Source organism: Centruroides sculpturatus, unplaced genomic scaffold (assembly GCF_000671375.1).
Source record: "Centruroides sculpturatus isolate CEXI.00-Female unplaced genomic scaffold, Cexi_2.0 scaffold2076, whole genome shotgun sequence".
NCBI classification, from domain to species: domain Eukaryota; kingdom Metazoa; phylum Arthropoda; class Arachnida; order Scorpiones; family Buthidae; genus Centruroides; species Centruroides sculpturatus.
Window position 1 is genome coordinate 54491 of NW_019386280.1, and position 18992 is coordinate 73482.

At 31.9% G+C, this 18992-nt stretch overlaps 2 protein-coding genes across 2 annotated transcripts in view; one reads left to right on the forward strand and one right to left on the reverse strand.

Annotated features, from left to right (window-relative positions):
• LOC111614386 (kinesin-like protein KIF11) overlaps positions 1–1172 on the forward strand; it is a 37167-nt gene extending 35995 nt beyond the window's left edge. The window contains exons 19-21 of the mRNA XM_023355756.1: positions 750–837; positions 914–1047; positions 1126–1172. Coding sequence (XP_023211524.1) covers positions 750–837; positions 914–1033 — 208 coding nt within the window. The 3' untranslated portion in view covers positions 1034–1047; positions 1126–1172. The remainder of the gene's footprint in view (positions 1–749; positions 838–913; positions 1048–1125) is intronic.
• A 5048-nt stretch (positions 1173–6220) lies between these two features.
• On the reverse strand, positions 6221–14529 carry LOC111614387 (shootin-1-like). Its single transcript, XM_023355758.1, has 5 exons — positions 14363–14529; positions 11174–11300; positions 9210–9644; positions 7590–7714; positions 6221–6260 (listed from the first exon to the last, which is right to left on the reverse strand). The coding sequence occupies exons 1-5, from the start codon at positions 14440–14442 to the stop codon at positions 6221–6223; spliced, it is 807 nt and encodes a 268-aa protein (XP_023211526.1). The 5' UTR covers positions 14443–14529.
• Positions 14530–18992: the final 4463 nt, after the last annotated feature.

Genomic DNA, 18992 nt, shown 5'->3' on the forward strand with positions numbered 1-18992 from the left:
CGATTTATTCCAGAAACTCTCGTTCAAATCTCGCGGAGAAGTATAACCGAAGGGGCATCGAAAATGGGTGTGGTTTCGACTCCTATGAGAGTTTCTGGGATGGTAATTATCTCGGAATCGGTGGAGAGATTCTGCGATTTTGCACGATTTTAGCCCCTGCTCGACGTCTTTCCCTCAAAATCGTGAGAGTTTCTGGGATAAAAGTTATAAACCTCGCGAAGTTAACCAAATTATCCCAGAGTCTCTCATATATATACTACTTACATTTCACTGTCTGTGCTTGAAATGCGCATCAGGATTTCATACTTTCTGTTCGTGCTATTCATGCACAGAGTTTCCTTTAATACTAAATTGATCATGTTCTACAAGTTTGTAATTGACTTTTTTCAATATGATACATTATTTTTTAAATAGGACTGCTAACTTCTGAATTTTACCACTAGGGGTGATGCGAGTGGCTAAGTCTTATAGTGTGTAGTCATACTATACTATATATATACTTTTACTATAACTATATATCACATTCATAACTGTAACTATTTGTCAGTTACATGGATATATAAGGACTTTACTATGTATCCTGTATAAATGCATTTTTTAACTTTCATATGTTCTTTTAATTTAAAAAGAATGTAATTAAAGTTAATTAAAACATAAAATTTATTTATAACAGTTTGTAAGATATAATGATCCTGTAATATAATTACTTTAAATGCTATGAAATAAACTTAAATTTTTTTTCATATTAGTTCATTAGAAAATGAATTAAGTAGTACAAGAAAAACTTTCAATGAAAAAACAAATGAAGTAGAAAAACTACAGGAAAAGTTGGAAGAAGTAATCTTATATTATGACATCAAGATAAATTATATTCAACATAAAATTTAATTTATTGATTTAAAATTTTTAACAGGTGAGCTTTCAAGCTACAAATACAAAAAATGAACTTTCGGAAAAAAAGATTGAACTCGATAAATGTAAAACATACTTAGAAAAAGTAATAGTGCAGTTAAAAAAAGATAGAAAAAATTAAGCTCTGTACAAAATGTAAGTGTCTTTATTTTTCCTTAATAAAATGATCACACAATTTATTTCTGGTATTAAAAATTATATAATATTTAACAGAAATTACAAAAATCTCAACATGAATTTGAAGCTGTGAAGCAATTAGTGTCACATCGTAAGAGAACAGAAACCAAATTAAAAAATCAAGCATCAAAAGTAAAAATATTTAAAATATATATATGAATAATAATAAGCTATTAGTTTATTATTTCAAATTTTAGTTTTTATTTAATAAATATTTATCTATATTCTGAACTTTCTGACCAAAACTAATTTTAATACAATATGTTTTGTGATTTGATATGTGGTTTACAGATTTAAGACTGATTTTTCTGGATGAGATTCAGATTTTCTAAACTAGTTCAATAAACCTGATATATTTGTTAAATACAGTGGGTGATCGGTTAACGAACAGATCGGATAACGAACACTTTCGTGAAAGATTTTTATGTTAGGACAATGAACACATGATTGGATAACGAACACCCCACAGAACAAGCACAAGAAGAAGTGACGTAAAATAATGAATACCGATTGGTCTTCCTTCGTCTTCGGGCAACAATTCGAAACTTTTCAATGTGTGGGAGACGTCAACATCGACGCTAAGCCAGTATATACCGATCAGATAGTATTCCTCTGAACTTTGAAATTCTCCCTTGTAATTCCAGCCTTCTATTTTTCTGACAAAACACTTCTTTTGTGTATTTGCGAGACTGTCAGGTAGGCACTCGTTAAGTTTTGCGTATGTTTTTCTTTTCGAAAAATGAGAGTATAATAGCAAAGGTAGAGAGTGGACAGAAGATACCTAATGTTGCTGGGCAGTAGGGCATAAACAGGTCTACAGGCCTCAGTTCAATCTTATTTAAGAAAAATGCTGTATAATAAAAAGACTCCAGCAGCTAAAGCAGTAACAAAAATCACATCTGAGAAATAAAGAACATTGAAGAGTTCGTAATGGAACCTGAAACGGATCTGACGACAGAAGAATGCCAAGAACTCTTGAATGAAGAACACCAAGAAACTCGGCGAGATATGTTTTCTTCTGAGAAAGAGGATTAATGCCGATATCTGTTATTAAAAATCCTTTGTAGAAGTGGGAGAATATCAGAATAACAGTCTTAGAATGGCATCCAATCCAGGTTGAGACTTTGGGATCTCTACAATTACAATGCTATTACAGTAGAACCTCGATTATCCGGACTAATTGGGGATGAAGGTAGTCCGGATAAGGGAAAATCCTGATAATCGAAACAAATACTTTAATTTGTCTTTTAATGATAATACAACACGTTTTCTTTTCGATGACATATCGGCAATATTAAAAGTAAATACTGTATTTAAATCGTGATCAAATTTTCAAGAAACAAACGTTCATATTGAATTTGGACTACTACTGACCAACGCTAACAGACTACCTATTGTTTAAAAGGCCCTCTGGTGGCGCAAGAAGACAGATTTTATAAAATAAAAAGCAGTTGAAANGAAAATACCATTATTTTACAAGACATGAAAGATGGTATTTTAAAAAAAATTAATTTATTGAAAACTTGCGTTGAAGAAATGGATCAAAAACATAGATCTTCATATAATGATTTAGAAAAAAATTTTGGCAAGTTATTTATAGTTTTGGCATAATATATAATATGTTTTATATACATATATATCAAATCTTTAAAATATATTTATTATAATTTTACAGATACTCTTGTTGAAATCCATAAAAAAAGATCGGATGACATATGTAATGTTTTAAATACATTTCAGAATTCATTTACAAAGAATGTAGACCATTTAAAAAATGATTTAAAATTTGAGAATCAGAAACAAAATATTTGGTATGAAAATCATTTAAAGGCTACTGAAAAAATCACAGTAAGACTTTGAATATTTTATATAATAAAAATGATTAAAATTATATCTACTTTTTGCTAATGTATTTAGCTTTTGATTCTTATTGTATATTTCTAGAATTTATAGTATTTATTGTTACTTTAGATCACTGTTTCTCAACGGGGCGATATCGCCCCCATGTGGGCGTTTTTCCATGTTGAGGGGGCGATTAGTAACAATTTATATTTTGGGGGGCAAAAAAGAATTTTCTGGGCAATATAGTAAAACATTATATTAAGAATAATTAGATATTTTATTCGTTATATTGTACAATAATTAAACAAATAACATTATACTAGTCACTAGTCTATTCAATGCNCCTTCTCAATTCCACAGAAGGTGGGAAACGAGTCGAGACGCACCTGAATGGCAAAACCCCATTAGAGGACTGCCGGGCCCCTTTGGAGTGAGTCAGGCCGAACCGATGCCTTCTTCCCCTATACAATTTAGGCAATTTCCATGCGAAAACAGCGGACAAGGTGTTCCGTTGCCCTTTTATTCCCCACATTGTGGTCCGGGTTGGTCCGGAAGTGGCTTCGATACAGAGCGCGCGTCGAACAACGTAGCCGCCCCTAGATTTTTAGCATTGCCCGCACCGGAAGATAGATCCGTAGACCAAAAACAAATGCGAGACTTGGACAGAGTTACATCTGTAACGTTTAGAGAACAAAATTTCGAAACAAATCGATTGCCGATAGGCCCGAATGCAACCCAATTAGCAGGAATCAATAACTCAAGAAGTAAAGAATTGCCTCCTTGTACAATGGTTTGCGAGATAGAAAATAGACAGGTTCAGCTGACCATAGACACAGGCGCAGCTGTTACTTTGATTTCGCGAGCTCTATTTCCTGATATAACACAATTGCCACACGCTGAAAGTAGAGCAGTAGAGTTAATTAGCGTTACGGGTCATGTTATCGAGACATTCGGGAAGTTTAGGTTAAAGTTCCGAATCGGGCGTTTAATTTTCTTCCACGATTGTTATTTAGTGCACCCCGAGATTACTAAGACTAATGAAGGAATCTTAGATAGAGATGTTCTCGAAAAATATGACGTTACAATCTCGATTAAGAACGCGAAGCTTAGCTTCCCCTCAGGAGATACGGGACCTTTTGGGGGTTAGCCGAAATAAAAGAAACCGACGACAGTCCCGATCCACGGGAAAGCATCGAAGTTAATCGCCAGCAAGCTAGCTCAAAGACACGTGAATCTTCCAAAAACGATAAAAATTTAGATAGCAATAAAGACAATAACGTTAGAAAAAACACGGAAATGAAAAAGAAAAACAAACGCATGCAAAAGAACAAGCGAAATTTAAAACGGGAAACACAAAAACAAATAACGGTTAATAACCTAGAGCAGAGAAAGAACACCTCAAAGGAAGTGACGTTAGTAGACGATTGCGTCATTCCTCCGCGATCAGAGATCATAGTAGAAGGGAAAGTCCACTCCTCGATGACTCAACAATTAGGAGTAGTTGAACCGACACATCCCCAGCGAGAGGGTGTGTTTATTGCTCATACGTTAGTCAAAACACAAGAGCGTGGTAAAGTACTTGTTAGAATAATGAACGTAAAAACACAACCAATTAAAATAAACAAGGGAAGTAAGATAGGAAATTTCTTCTTAGCGGAAGAGGAAACAAAGGAAGACGCAGAAAAAAATAAAACAACGCGATCAAACGAAAACGATTTAACCAGAGCTCAATTTGCAAATTTATTTGATTTTAGTGAAGTAGGAAAGGGTAAATTAACATCTTTGTTAGACCTACTATATAAATATAAACACGTGTTTGCAAAAGATGATTTTGATTTAGGTTATTGTGACTTGATAGAACACAAGATAGATACTGGGAATAGCCCTCCTATTTGTCGAGCCCCATATAGAATTCCCTATGCACAAAGAGAAATAATGGACGATTTAGTAGAAAATATGATAAAGAGTGGGGTGGTTGAACCGTCTACCTCCCCATGGTCAGCACCGGCATTATTGGTCGCTAAGAAGCCCCAAGACTACAGATTGGTTGTAGATTACCGTCAATTGAATAAAATCACAAAAATAGATCCTTATCCTTTGCCCCTTGTTCAAGAGTCATTAAGTTTGCTAGGAAAGGCAAGATATTTTTCCACGATGGACACTTTGAGTGGATATTGGCAGTTACCACTGGACCCAGATTCAAAAGAAAAGACCGGATTCAGTACCCCCGTCGGGGCATTACCATTACAACCGAATGGCTATGGGACTTTGCTCCGCAAGCGCAACATTCCAACGCCTGGCAGATTTGATACTAACGGGTTTAAAACACAAAATTTGTCTAGTTTATATGGATGACATTCTAGTGTTTAGTTCTGACGTCAAATCACACTTAGAGCACTTAGAATTGGTCTTTCAACGTCTATCAAGTGCCAGGATAAAACTTAAACCAAAAAAATGTAGTTTCTTGAAACGACAAATAAAGTTTTTAGGGCACGAAGTGTCGGGAATATGGAATCCGACCCGATCCATCGAAAATAGAATGCGTTAAGAATTTTCCTCGACCCCAGAATGAGAGGGATGTGAGAACTTTCTTGGGATTGACAGGGTATTATAGACGTCATATATCCCAATATGCGAAAATTTCTAAACCCCTTTCAGATTTGTTAAAGAATGACGTAAAGTTCCACTAGACTGAGGAACACGAAGCCGCATTCGAGAGATTAAAGGAAATCTTGATTACAGCACCCTTGCTTAGATCCCCAGATTTTAACAGCCCTTTTATATTAGCAACAGATGCTTCCAACACCGCGATAGGTGCCGTGTTGTCACAAAAAGACGAGCGTGGAGAGCTCCCAGTGGCATACGCGAGCAGATTGTTAAAACCGGCAGAGAAAAATTATAGCACCACAGAAAAGGAATGTTTGGCTGTGATTTGGTCAATTAAACATTTTAGACCCTATCTTTATAAGAGAAAGTTTACCATTATCACAGATCGTAGACCCCTTAGATGGCTTATAAATGTTAAGGACGAAAGTTCCAGACTGAGTCGATGGAATTTGGCATTACAGGAGTATCAATTCGAAATAATTCATAAACTAGGGAAAGCTCATACAAATGCAGATGCGCTAAGTCGGATGCCTGTAGGAAAGGTTGGAGAAATGCAACCCATATACAGTAAAGCGCAAATAAAAAACAACAGTTAAAGGACCCCTTTTGTAGTCAGATCAGACAACAACTAATGGGAGAATCTTTCTCCCAGGGAACAAATTTAGACATCACAAATTATTACCTAGACGCAGACGAAACCCTTTATCACCGAAAGGAAAATCCTGAGAGAAACGAAAAATGGGATAGAATAGTTATACCCAAAATCATGGTAGACTATGTTTTAAAATTGTTTCATGACATTCCCAGCTCGGGACATGTAGGTGCGAAAAAGATGCGAAAAAAATTGCAGACACAATTCTTTTGGCCCGAGATGAACAAAAATATTACACATTACTGTGATAGTTGCCAGGAATGTGCAATGAGAAAAAGGCCCCAACACGGACATCAAGCCCCACTGCAGACGTTCCCAAAAGTATCGAGACTGTTCGAACGCACTGCACTGGACATCCAGGGTCCCCTTCCTATTACTAATAACGGCAACAAGTATCTATTGGTCTTTATTGATCATTTTTCTAGATGGGCAGAAGCCATCCCGTTGCCTGATATCACCGCAAAAACCGTGGCGAAGGCGTTTGTCACACAAGTTATTCTTAGACATTCAGTTCCAAAGCAATTACTCACAGATAGAGGATCCAATTTTGTCTCCAAAGTCACGAAGGAGGTTTGCGAATTGCTACACGTAGAAAGGCTCCTAACTACAGCTTATCACCCCCAATGTAACGGAATGGTTGAGCGATTGAACAAAACATTGATCGACATTCTAACACATTACGTTGATGCAGANCGAGCTATTCGGACTTGCATAGCTAATATTGAAAGATTAATAGCAGGCCACATAAATTCATTAGACGGGCCATATGTTGGCCATGTCTGGTCTAGGGAGTGGTGTTCATTGTCTCAACCCTTAAATCTCCTATTTTCTAAAATTAATTTTAGCAATAAACAAGTACTAAGAATAGAGAAATCTATTGAAATAGCTTTGAGACAAAATGATAACAGCAACATTTTGAATCTATAAAAGATAAAGTAAAAAACTTTACTATATATCTAATGTAAAATTATTTTACATTAAAGAAAAAGAAAGTGCAAAAAATTTTTAAACAGTGATCAAAATAAATATAAAACAATCATCATCATCATTTTATAACAAATTCAAATATTACTAAAAAAATTATTTTCTATTAACTAACTAGTATAAAATGTTAATATTGAATATAGAATAACAAGATAAAGATAACTACATACAAAATGTTAAAGTAATAATTGTATCTATCTATTTAATAGACATCTAATTAAGATTTCAAGCAATTCAATAAGCAATGGTTTTAAAAATTATATTAAAATATGTCAAAATATAAAAGCTGTAAGTAAATATATTTTATACTATACTATACTATTTAAATACTATAAATATTTATAGTACAGTATTTTAAAAAAATTAATAGAATATAATCTTTTTATAAAACCACCAGAAAATTATGACTAAATACCTTTGATTAATCTTTCCATTATAAGAATTATTAATATTACACAGATTTAATTTTAACTTTGGTGTGGCTAAATGATGGTTATTTATTTCCTCATTTGCTTCAGTTGGATTGCAAGATGAATTTAACTGAAACAAAAAATCCTTTATTCAGACCATTTATTTAATGTAATAAAATACCATATTTCCTTAATTCTGTACTTTTTCCATTTTTACTTGTCAAAAATAGAGGTACTGTACATCTTACATTTGCAGTTAAAAACAACAATCTTCACAAATAAGCCATGTCCTGCATTATATGCATCATTAATTAAATATTTTTGGCTATACTGCTCAATGGTCACATTAATTCAAATGAGCATGGCTAATAGTTTTATTCTTTATGTTTAAAATACCTTCAAGATGGCATTATGATGCAGGATTAAAACAGTTATATATGTGAGCAAAACAGAGTTGCCCAACATTACCTGCCAAACCTAACATTTAGATTAACCTGTAAGTTGTTAATTAATAAAATACTTAAATTGATTACTTAAAAATTTTTTCCTCCAAAAAACCTTAAAATTCAATTTCAGTCATGTTCTATAATAATTTAGAATTAAAAAAATATGGTATGTAATAAAATAATAATGTATACCAATTTTAGTTTGAAATATTAATAAATTATACATCCCATATCTACATTAGAGAACATTATACAAATATTATCTTCCCAATATTAACACAACTAAACCAAGTGTATTATTTAAAGTCCAAGTGTACTATTTAAAAATTTTATCTTAAATTTTTTAAAATACATTTTATCTTTAAAAACAATTTAATAACATAACAAGATTAATAATGCCTATATATTGAACAAAAAACCAAACTAATAAATTCTTAATTTTTAAAGAAAACAACAAACATGTTAAAAAATGTAATATATTATTGTACCTTTTTATTGTTTTTAAAATTTATATTGGATTCATGTTTTTGACTATTTTATAAGAATTTCCTAATCTAAATAATCAAATTAAACATTGGTTTAAATAAAAAATATTTATATATATATTTATACTCTCTCTCTCTAGCAATATTACAGAATCTTTCAGAAAGGCATATAAGCACATTTACATGAAAAATTAATACTCTGATCAAAAGAAAATCAAGCCTCCTGATAAAAAGACAAAATATAATATTTAGATTTTGCAAATATTTTCAGGAAACTTTCAAAATTTAACTATTGCATTAATTAAAATAATTCTTTCTAAATGTGAGCTATAAATACCTGAATCATGATCATCATAAATGGTTAAAATATGATTAGTGTTGCTTTTAAACTGTAATGCTTCTTCAGATTACAACAGATTAAAAAGTTTTAAAGACAGAATGCTAACATTTAAAAAACTGAATTTACATCATCATCATTTGGCTATTTGTAAATAATTAAATAAAAATATTTTTCCTACAACTGTAAATGTATATCAATGTTTTGTTTATTTAATGCTGATTACAAACATGATAAGAAATATTTCTTGATATTATGGCATTAATTTCTTATTATAAAAATTAAAAAATGTTTAAAATAATTTAAAATTGATTCAAACTAATTATAATTAACAAAATAACTTTTAAGTGTCTTTACCTTCAGAAATGAGCCTGTCTTTCTTAATTTTACACTTTTCAATTCTTCAAGAGTCACCGCATGTAATTTTGCAAACTTTAAATCTTTTTTATCTTTCTTTTCTTCATCCTTTTTCTTTGAAATTGGAGTTGACATATAAGGTGGCAATTGAAATGATGTTGGAGGCAGCATAGGTGGTGGTGGTGGTGGTGGTGGCGGCGGTGGAGGGGGAGGAGGTGCTGGCATACTTTGAACATCTGATGATGAACTATGATAATAGTTACAACATTGTTGCATAGCAACTGTCACATTATTATTGATATGCTGTAATGACTCTCTTTGAAGTTTTTCAATTGTTATCTCCAAATATGATATTCTATTCTTCATATCATCAATTTCTTTTCTTAAGGAACTATCCATTGTCAACTTTAATCTCATAGGAATTGATATTATAAACTAAAAGAAAAAAGTATTTCATTACTAAATTAAGATATTTATAATTTATTAAACATTATTATACATTTAATCCAATTGAATATTTGGANGATATCATCTTCCAAATGGAGAGAGGTCCATTGTAAATACGCGTGCGCATTTAAACAAATTGTCGCGAAATCAGAACTTTAGTAATGTGAACTCTTTTTGATCGATAATGAAGGTAAATCTTGTGAAAAAAAAAATTTCGTTCTTGTTGATGACATGTGTCACAAACGAAGACTTGAATTTTGTAACTTTGTTAAGAAAAGGAATTGTATTTCGTAGTACGAATGAAATGTGAAATCCAGATTCTCACATGCGTTATACGAAGCCAAAAATTGTCGCGAGTCAGAGACAAAACTTCAGCTATAAAAACATTGTCGCGAGAAACAATCAAGTGAAATCTGTCATAGATTGAGCAATTCATACAGTCCAAATATGAGGAAAATTGTCCCTCCTTTTTCAAACGCACGAGACGATCTTCTGTCACAAGGAAAAGTAACAATCAAATCACCCGACTCGATCGAACATGCCGATATTCGGAAAAAATGACGAAGTCGTCAATCGAAACCAAGCATCAAACATTCCACAGAATCGAGGAAAATGTCCCCTGAGAACTACGTGACCTTGATTTGCGGTAATATGCATCGGAAACCGATAGCAGAAACTGTCAAACGTTCAAGAGACAGACACCCAGAAAAAGCGCTGCCTGCAGAGGATGACGAGGTTGTCAGATACCCACCATTCATGCAGACATCTTTTCATTCCCGTCCCATACAAAATGGAGAACACTCCAAGGTACTCGACAAGATTCTGTTGGAAACTGAAAACCTTGAGAGAAAGACAGACGCATTACAAAAGGAACGTGACCATTGGACATAAAGTCAACACGTCCATGTGTCCCGGAAGTAGCAAGCAAAGAAAAAAAAACTCTCATTTTCTGAGTGACAGACAGCCCAGACAAACCCCTTTTCGGCCTTTTTGAAAGAAAATTGAAATCATAGGGAGTGATATGGATAGCTCAATCTCCAAATGAGAAAATTTTATGTTGTCAAATGAATCCGTATCTTGACAGAAGTCAAGAGATGTTACATGAACTCATCAATCAATTGAAATTTTGTTTGATCAAATGATCTGTTGAAAAAGAAAACATTTCGATGTAATGCGAGATCAGACACACGCGAAAGAACAACGAAACTGTAGACCATTGTTGATATTATGTCACTTCCGTAAAAACAGAAGCATGGATTGACAGCTTCCAGAGCTGACAGGTAAAATGTCGCTAACCTCGGAGCCACATTTTAAAATGGCGGGGAGCACTGTGAAGCCCCAAAAATGAGTTGAAATTAAATATTTATTATTAGAAATTTATTAAAACGNCATCACTAGTAAACATTTGAAATTTGCCGACTAGAACAGTCGGTTAACCGACATGATGGTTAATCGGGGGTCAGATAATCAATGCTCTACTGTATTCATTAATTTTAATATGTTAAATTATTTATTACCTTTAATAAGCATAACGGATATCCTAAAAATAAAATAAATCTTGCTTTCACACAATTCCAAAAGTTATAATTAACAATTCTTGATTCTTGAGAATTCTGTAGTTGTGCATCTTCATCTTTTAGAAACCTAATATAAATTCATAACAAAACAAATTTAGTTATTTAACATAGTACTTTTAATTTTGTATATCTTTAAATATAAATTTATTAAATTTTGAATTACCTATTTAAATTATTAAACAATATAACATTTTTAAAATACTAGGATGTTCAATAAGTAATGCACATAGGTCTTTTTCTTACTCAAGATTTATTTTTTTTTTTTTACAAATCCAAATATACTACATTATCCCCTAATTAATTGGCTACAAGTACCCTTATTTCACATAGTCTCCATTTAAATCTATGGCCTTACATCACCTAGATGCCAGAGCCTGTATGCCAGTTCAGTACAACTCAGCTGGTCTCTCTCGACATCTCAGGACTTGGCACAAACCTTTGAATAACCTATGTTGGCACTACTCAGAGAGATGCCAGTTGAGTGCAAGTTGTTTGGTTGTTAATCACCTGTCATCTTGAATAAGCCTATCGGCACATTAAACTGTCTCCAGAGTCAGTTTAATATCAGAAATAGCTAGATATATATACAAAAATATAAACATCTATTAACTCAATTTCTGATTAAGACCAAACAATCTGCCAGATTATATCAGGCTATAATATGGCTATAATGGCACCTAATGCCTACATCTAAGCAAAATTACTGAATATTTAATTATTAAATAGCAGCTGTATCATAGCCAGATATAATCCAGATGATCATTTTAGCATAGCCAAGGAGTGATCTGCCCCAAATGGAATTTTTGGTCTGCAGCAAAAATATTTTTTGGTCAGCTTTTTTCCCCACACACATACTTATTGTCAGAAATTTCCAACAATAAGCAGTTTTGTCTGGATACTGGTTATCTAGATTATAGGAAATAGAGGTGTATATGCAATATTAATTTTTTTACAAAAAAAAGTAAAATAAAAACGAGCAATTATTTATTGTAACATTGTCACAATGTCAAACTGCAATTTTTAATCATATTTTTAATTAATTTAAAACATATGCTCTCAACTTCAAATTAGTACTGTAGTGTCTTGCCCCAATATACATCATACTTTCCCTTTAGCAATAGCATTGTGCTGGTAATCTATTAACTGCTTTTGAGGGAAAAATTTTCAGTTGAAATAACGTGACATCCGGTTCACATTGGAAGTTCATATATAGTTAATCGGGCCTCCTGCCCCTAAGGTTTCCACATCTGGTCTCAAATTTCATCTGTAACTCCATTCTCAGGATTAAGAAAAGACAGATGAACAGACGACAGTGAGAATTTAGAGGTCTACAATTTTTTAAAATTGCAGCCTAATAAAACAAAGAATTTTATTTTATTATTATGTAAAGCAAATTATATTGTGATGCTTTGGATTTGCATGATTGATGTCAAATGTAATGAAAATCTAAGAACATTCTCATTTCAAACTAATGTAAAAAAAATCAATATGTAAATTTTATACATAATTAGCAATTTGTTATCAGATTTCTTCCTCTTGAAACTGTGAAAAAATTTGATGTTTCTTCTGCATCTTAGTCAGTAAATGATTTTTCTGAGCTATAAGCCTAGAACCAAAATGTGATGAAATAAATGCAAATAGTTAAGAAAACTCTTTTGGTAACAATATACTTTTATGGAATCTGTTTATTTGGTGTTTCTTCAGAGTATTACACCATATATGAAATAATTCTCTTAACTTCAATTATATCAATATATAATTCAAATGACTTTCTTGGAGATGTTTCTAGTTTTGCAACTTTAAACTGATTAAAGAAAATTTAAGAGTTATAAAATGCATCTTTACTATTGAGAATTCAATTTATTTGCAAAAACCCAAACTTTTACTCTATTATAACACTTCTAAGACTAAATAATCTATCTCCAAACTAAAATTTGATACAGAATGACCACAAAAGTACTATGCATGAAATTGTGACTTTCATTAATTTTTTTATTTTTATTAAGGTACAATATGACAGACAGCAACAAGTATGGTGTGATTTCTTCTTACACTTAACATTGATAATTTGCTTTGAGCCATTGAAAAAAAAAATGCTTTTCAATTCTATCTTATAATAACTGAAGACTAAAAAGTATTTCCAAAGGATTTGGAAGTCATTAAATCTATATATATATAGCTTTAATGACTTCCAATTGTTAACAATGTAAGTAGCAGTAGAAACTGGAGGAAAATAAAATAAGCAAATGAACACCTTACATCAATCCAGCAATTAAATTGAATGAATACATTAAATTGGACTGAAAACAAGTGTTGATTTGTATATCAATTGTTATCTTCAGACCACTAAACCTCTTCAGCTTCCAGCAAAACATGCAAAATGTAGCAATTCAAATGTTTTTGGAATACACCCAATTTCAGTTTCAGGTTCAAAGTTCATTTCTAATTTGAATGCACATGTAGAATTCAAATTTCAATAGGCCAGTATAAGACATATGCCGAGCCACACCGCATTACCTGGGTCGTCATAACGATGTTTCATACTATGCAAACCACACTTTGGATAGCCATATCTCGTCCCTAGAGTCAATACAATCGGAATTGCGGATGGCTTTAAATATTTCAATGGACTCTAAGAGTCTGACGTGGTCATAGAGTTGCTCAGTGTACGGTGCATTCTATTTGATGCATTCCAATTCGAAACAAACTTTCCGAACCCAAAGTTGGAATCAGGTTGTTCCGAAAACATTTACCAATTACTACATTTTACGTTTTGCCAGAAGCTGAAGAAGTTCGGTGGTCTGAAGATGTTTCCAGTAATAGAAATGTAAATTTTGTTATCAATTATTAAGAAAGACGACATCCAGAACATAAAAAAATTAAAATCTCTCTAGAGAATTCAGGGAAACAGAGACTGTGGCCACTTTGTAACATTATTTCTCTATAGTTTCTTGCTTCGTTATCCACTTACATTTAGAACATTAAATCAGCTTAAAATATATCAACTTATATAATAAATTTAAATCTTATTCAAATATTTTCATAAAATCAATGAAAACCTAAGAACGTTCTCATCAAACTAATGTTAAAAAAATCAATATGTAAATTTTATACGTAATTAACTCTAACAATTTGTTATCAGATTTCTTCCTCTTGAAACTGTGAAAAGGTTTGATGTTCCTTTTGCATCTTCGTCGGTAACAATGCATTTTGAAAACGGAAATCGTCCCAAAACATGAAACAACTGTTACAATATCCGTCACCAATTTAAATTTCCCAGGTTTGTTTACGAATCGACACCTAGTGGCAAAAATTTTATATTAAAATAATAATAAGTNAGGCGAATCTTTCTCGTGACTCGAAAAGGAATCGTTTTTCGCTTAGAAACAGACGAGGGAGCCAATCAGAAAACAAATTAGAGAACGGAGATTGATATAATCCCCGATCTTCAAGGACAGAAGGACTTCTTCCGTAAACTGTGCTACGGAGTACCTGCACTCCAAAAAAGTCCAAAGCGAAAACTCTTTGTGTGTCAACGCACAGAAGACGAAGAGTCCGCACAGTGTCCATTGAGAGAGCCGTGCCGCCGACGCCTACCGACAAGTCTCCTTACCCGCTGCAGCCCAGGGCCCATCTCCGAGTGACGATAGAAAAACATCCTCGACGTTTAAAACTTACGAACATTTAATTGGTTGAGGAACTTTGTGCATAGTGTAAGTTATTTCCTGTTAAATTAAACAGATTTATGTGAGATTCTTGTCATCTGTGTCTCCTCCGCCACACCCACATGCGTTCACCCTAGATCATTCTGACGCGGGATTAACGATTCCCCCCCCGGAAGTCGGCGAACTTACACTGGTGTCCGAGAGTGGGATAAAAAGTTTCCAATCTCCATCAGGTCAGCAAACTTACAGATGTATTCTAGAGGATGAACCTGTAAATTTTGCAATTGACACTAAATCTAAAGTGACATTTCTCACCAAAGATTTTGCTCTCAAATTAAAAGAAAATAGAAAGAAAAACTCTGATAGAGAGCTCCAGTTTCAAAGCGTAACAAGTCATCCATACAAACATATGGAATTTTAGAACTCATATTTGAAATTGGAAGTTTACAATTTTCCTTCCCTTGTTACATAACAGATTAAAAAATTACATTGCATTACAATGGAATATTAGGTAGAGATATGATAGGCAGCAAAGGATTAACAATCGACCTGGTGAAAAATCAGATAATCCTTCCTGATGGAAAAGTTGTACATATGTTCAACTTAGATGAGGTTGACAAACAAGAACAAACTCCAGATAATGAGGAAGATATCATTAGTCAGATTGAAGCAACAAAGAAAATGTTGTCTCAGATCAAAGAGAGCAAAACATCACCACAAGGTAGAAAAACTAGAAAAAGAAAGTCAAGAAGATATGAAACCACAAAAATATTGAAAAACAAAATTCAAAAAAAGCACATAATCACAAATCCAAGTAATTCATGATTGAATTACATCAAAAGAATTTACCAATGTCCAAGAAAATACATTTGGAACTCTTCCCCTTCTTCAGCAAAAGAACAAGATATCAAGAAGCTCAAACTGATGAGACATTCAGAAAAGTGGAGGGGGGTAAAAAGAGAACATCCGTACCTTCATACATGTCATTCAATGGATCGAGTAGAGATAAGAAAATAGTAGCTGTAGATTAGATGATAAGGTAGTTACAGGAAAATAATTTGGAAAAGAGAGCTTGTAAATTTTTGTGAACAATTAAAATGTTGCCTGATGAGTGAAAAGCAAATGAACTTTTTAATTACATACAATTGAAATTAACTTTGAATTTTTGCAAATTTTTGGAACAGTTTGTGATGCCATTAGAAGTCAGTGATTCCAGATGAATTTCACCAATGCAAAGCATATCAATTCCCCCGTGAAGATGAAAACAAATCAGTGACCTACAGACTTTGATAAACAACAATTGCATCACTCATCAACAAGAAAAGAAGCAAATTTTGTAATTCTATGATAGAAGTTTCTTCACGTGTACACATGCAATTTTATTTTTTAATAAATACAATTTTAATCTTGTAAAAGAGAGTATTAGAAGTTGTGTGTAAAATTTACAAATTTTGTGAAAAATTACAAGATGATGATCCACATAATTTTTAGAAAGTCTGAAGTGATGTGAGAACCAAGAGTTTGTTAGTGAACATTTTCATATTTTAAAAATATTCTAAATTTTCTAAAAATCACTTTAAAAAAGTGATTTTTTAGATATTTTTAAAGTTGTAAAAAAATAGAAAATTTATCTTTCTTTGTCATCCTATGAATCATTAGAAAAGTGACATTGTTCCTTTAAAAGTGAAAGTAACACTTAATAGTTCCGATAGGAACAGAATGTGAAAAGAATCTTAGACAAGCTTCATTGGTCCACTAATTTTGTATAAAAGGTGAAAATTATCTCTTTACCATGTTTTTTGTCATGAATAACATGTCACTAGCCAAGTAAATACATTCCTTGTTGTTCCTGCCTTATTTTTGGTGCATCGATCCCATCACGAAAGAATAATATGAGAAGACTTCCCATTCAAAGGTTCTCTAATCACATCCATCATTACAAGGATGGGTAATGAATATGATTTATTGTAAGCTCTCTTGAAATATTTTGTAGTTTGCATTAGGATCATTTACTCAGTTGAATAATCAATTCCTTGTATTCTCATTTAGTCAAATATTGATTTGATATATTATTATGGATTATGATGTAGAATTGTAACATATTCTTTATATTTCTGTGTAAATAAATATATTTTGATTTTGTGACATCATTTAGAGCCTACTTCCTTTTATGGATCAGTAGCTCCCTCTTCTAAAATAATACCACTCACACTAATTTTAAAATAAGGCATTCATTTTATGACACATTAGAATGCGATACAAAGCCAACTATTCTAACTGGTGTCAGGTTCCTGATGTAATGGAGATTTTATGATCTCTCAGAATTCTTTTCTCCACAAAATAATCCATCCTGATTATAAGTGAGCAGGATCTCACATTTGGTGTCTAGGGCAGGGGTGACCAACAGTTTTTGCCCCGGGCCGAAAACTTTTTTCACAGGCCAAACCAGAGGCTGCCTTAGAAAGATTTTGAGGTAGTGCGAGATCTCATTGTGGTGTCACCCCGTACAGACTAAATTGTACATAGAGATTACAAATACGCTTTTCACATTATCGTGCATTATCAACATTCTACGCTTACTTAAGAGATTTGTAATGAAGCATTAACTCTAAATGCACAGTGAGTTGTTGACCTTTTATTTTTTTTTTTAGGTGTCAGAATTTTTCACCGAGCTATTCGGACTTGCATAGCTAATATTGAAAGATTAATAGCAGGCCACATAAATTCATTAGACGGGCCATATGTTGGCCATGTCTGGTCTAGGGAGTGGTGTTCATTGTCTCAACCCTTAAATCTCCTATTTTCTAAAATTAATTTTAGCAATAAACAAGTACTAAGAATAGAGAAATCTATTGAAATAGCTTTGAGACAAAATGATAACAGCAACATTTTGAATCTATAAAAGATAAAGTAAAAAACTTTACTATATATCTAATGTAAAATTATTTTACATTAAAGAAAAAGAAAGTGCAAAAAATTTTTAAACAGTGATCAAAATAAATATAAAACAATCATCATCATCATTTTATAACAAATTCAAATATTACTAAAAAAATTATTTTCTATTAACTAACTAGTATAAAATGTTAATATTGAATATAGAATAACAAGATAAAGATAACTACATACAAAATGTTAAAGTAATAATTGTATCTATCTATTTAATAGACATCTAATTAAGATTTCAAGCAATTCAATAAGCAATGGTTTTAAAAATTATATTAAAATATGTCAAAATATAAAAGCTGTAAGTAAATATATTTTATACTATACTATACTATTTAAATACTATAAATATTTATAGTACAGTATTTTAAAAAAATTAATAGAATATAATCTTTTTATAAAACCACCAGAAAATTATGACTAAATACCTTTGATTAATCTTTCCATTATAAGAATTATTAATATTACACAGATTTAATTTTAACTTTGGTGTGGCTAAATGATGGTTATTTATTTCCTCATTTGCTTCAGTTGGATTGCAAGATGAATTTAACTGAAACAAAAAATCCTTTATTCAGACCATTTATTTAATGTAATAAAATACCATATTTCCTTAATTCTGTACTTTTTCCATTTTTACTTGTCAAAAATAGAGGTACTGTACATCTTACATTTGCAGTTAAAAACAACAATCTTCACAAATAAGCCATGTCCTGCATTATATGCATCATTAATTAAATATTTTTGGCTATACTGCTCAATGGTCACATTAATTCAAATGAGCATGGCTAATAGTTTTATTCTTTATGTTTAAAATACCTTCAAGATGGCATTATGATGCAGGATTAAAACAGTTATATATGTGAGCAAAACAGAGTTGCCCAACATTACCTGCCAAACCTAACATTTAGATTAACCTGTAAGTTGTTAATTAATAAAATACTTAAATTGATTACTTAAAAATTTTTTCCTCCAAAAAACCTTAAAATTCAATTTCAGTCATGTTCTATAATAATTTAGAATTAAAAAAATATGGTATGTAATAAAATAATAATGTATACCAATTTTAGTTTGAAATATTAATAAATTATACATCCCATATCTACATTAGGCTCTTACTTTAATATTAAATACAGTAAAAAAGTTCC

What these genes read in the sequence shown, in the direction of transcription:
- LOC111614387 (XM_023355758.1), bottom strand. Translation starts at nt 14,442, where the DNA reads ATGCATTGTTACCGACGAAGATGCAAAAGGAACATCAAACCTTTTCAC. An exon ending in ATCCGTTATGCTTATTAAAG is followed by an intron (nt 9,645 to 11,173) that starts GTAATAAATAAT and finishes TTTTTCTTTTAG; the next exon opens with TTTATAATATCAATTCCTAT. An exon ending in AATGGAAAGATTAATCAAAG is followed by an intron (nt 6,261 to 7,589) that starts GTATTTAGTCAT and finishes CGTTTCTCTCAG; the next exon opens with GATTTTCCTTTCGGTGATAA.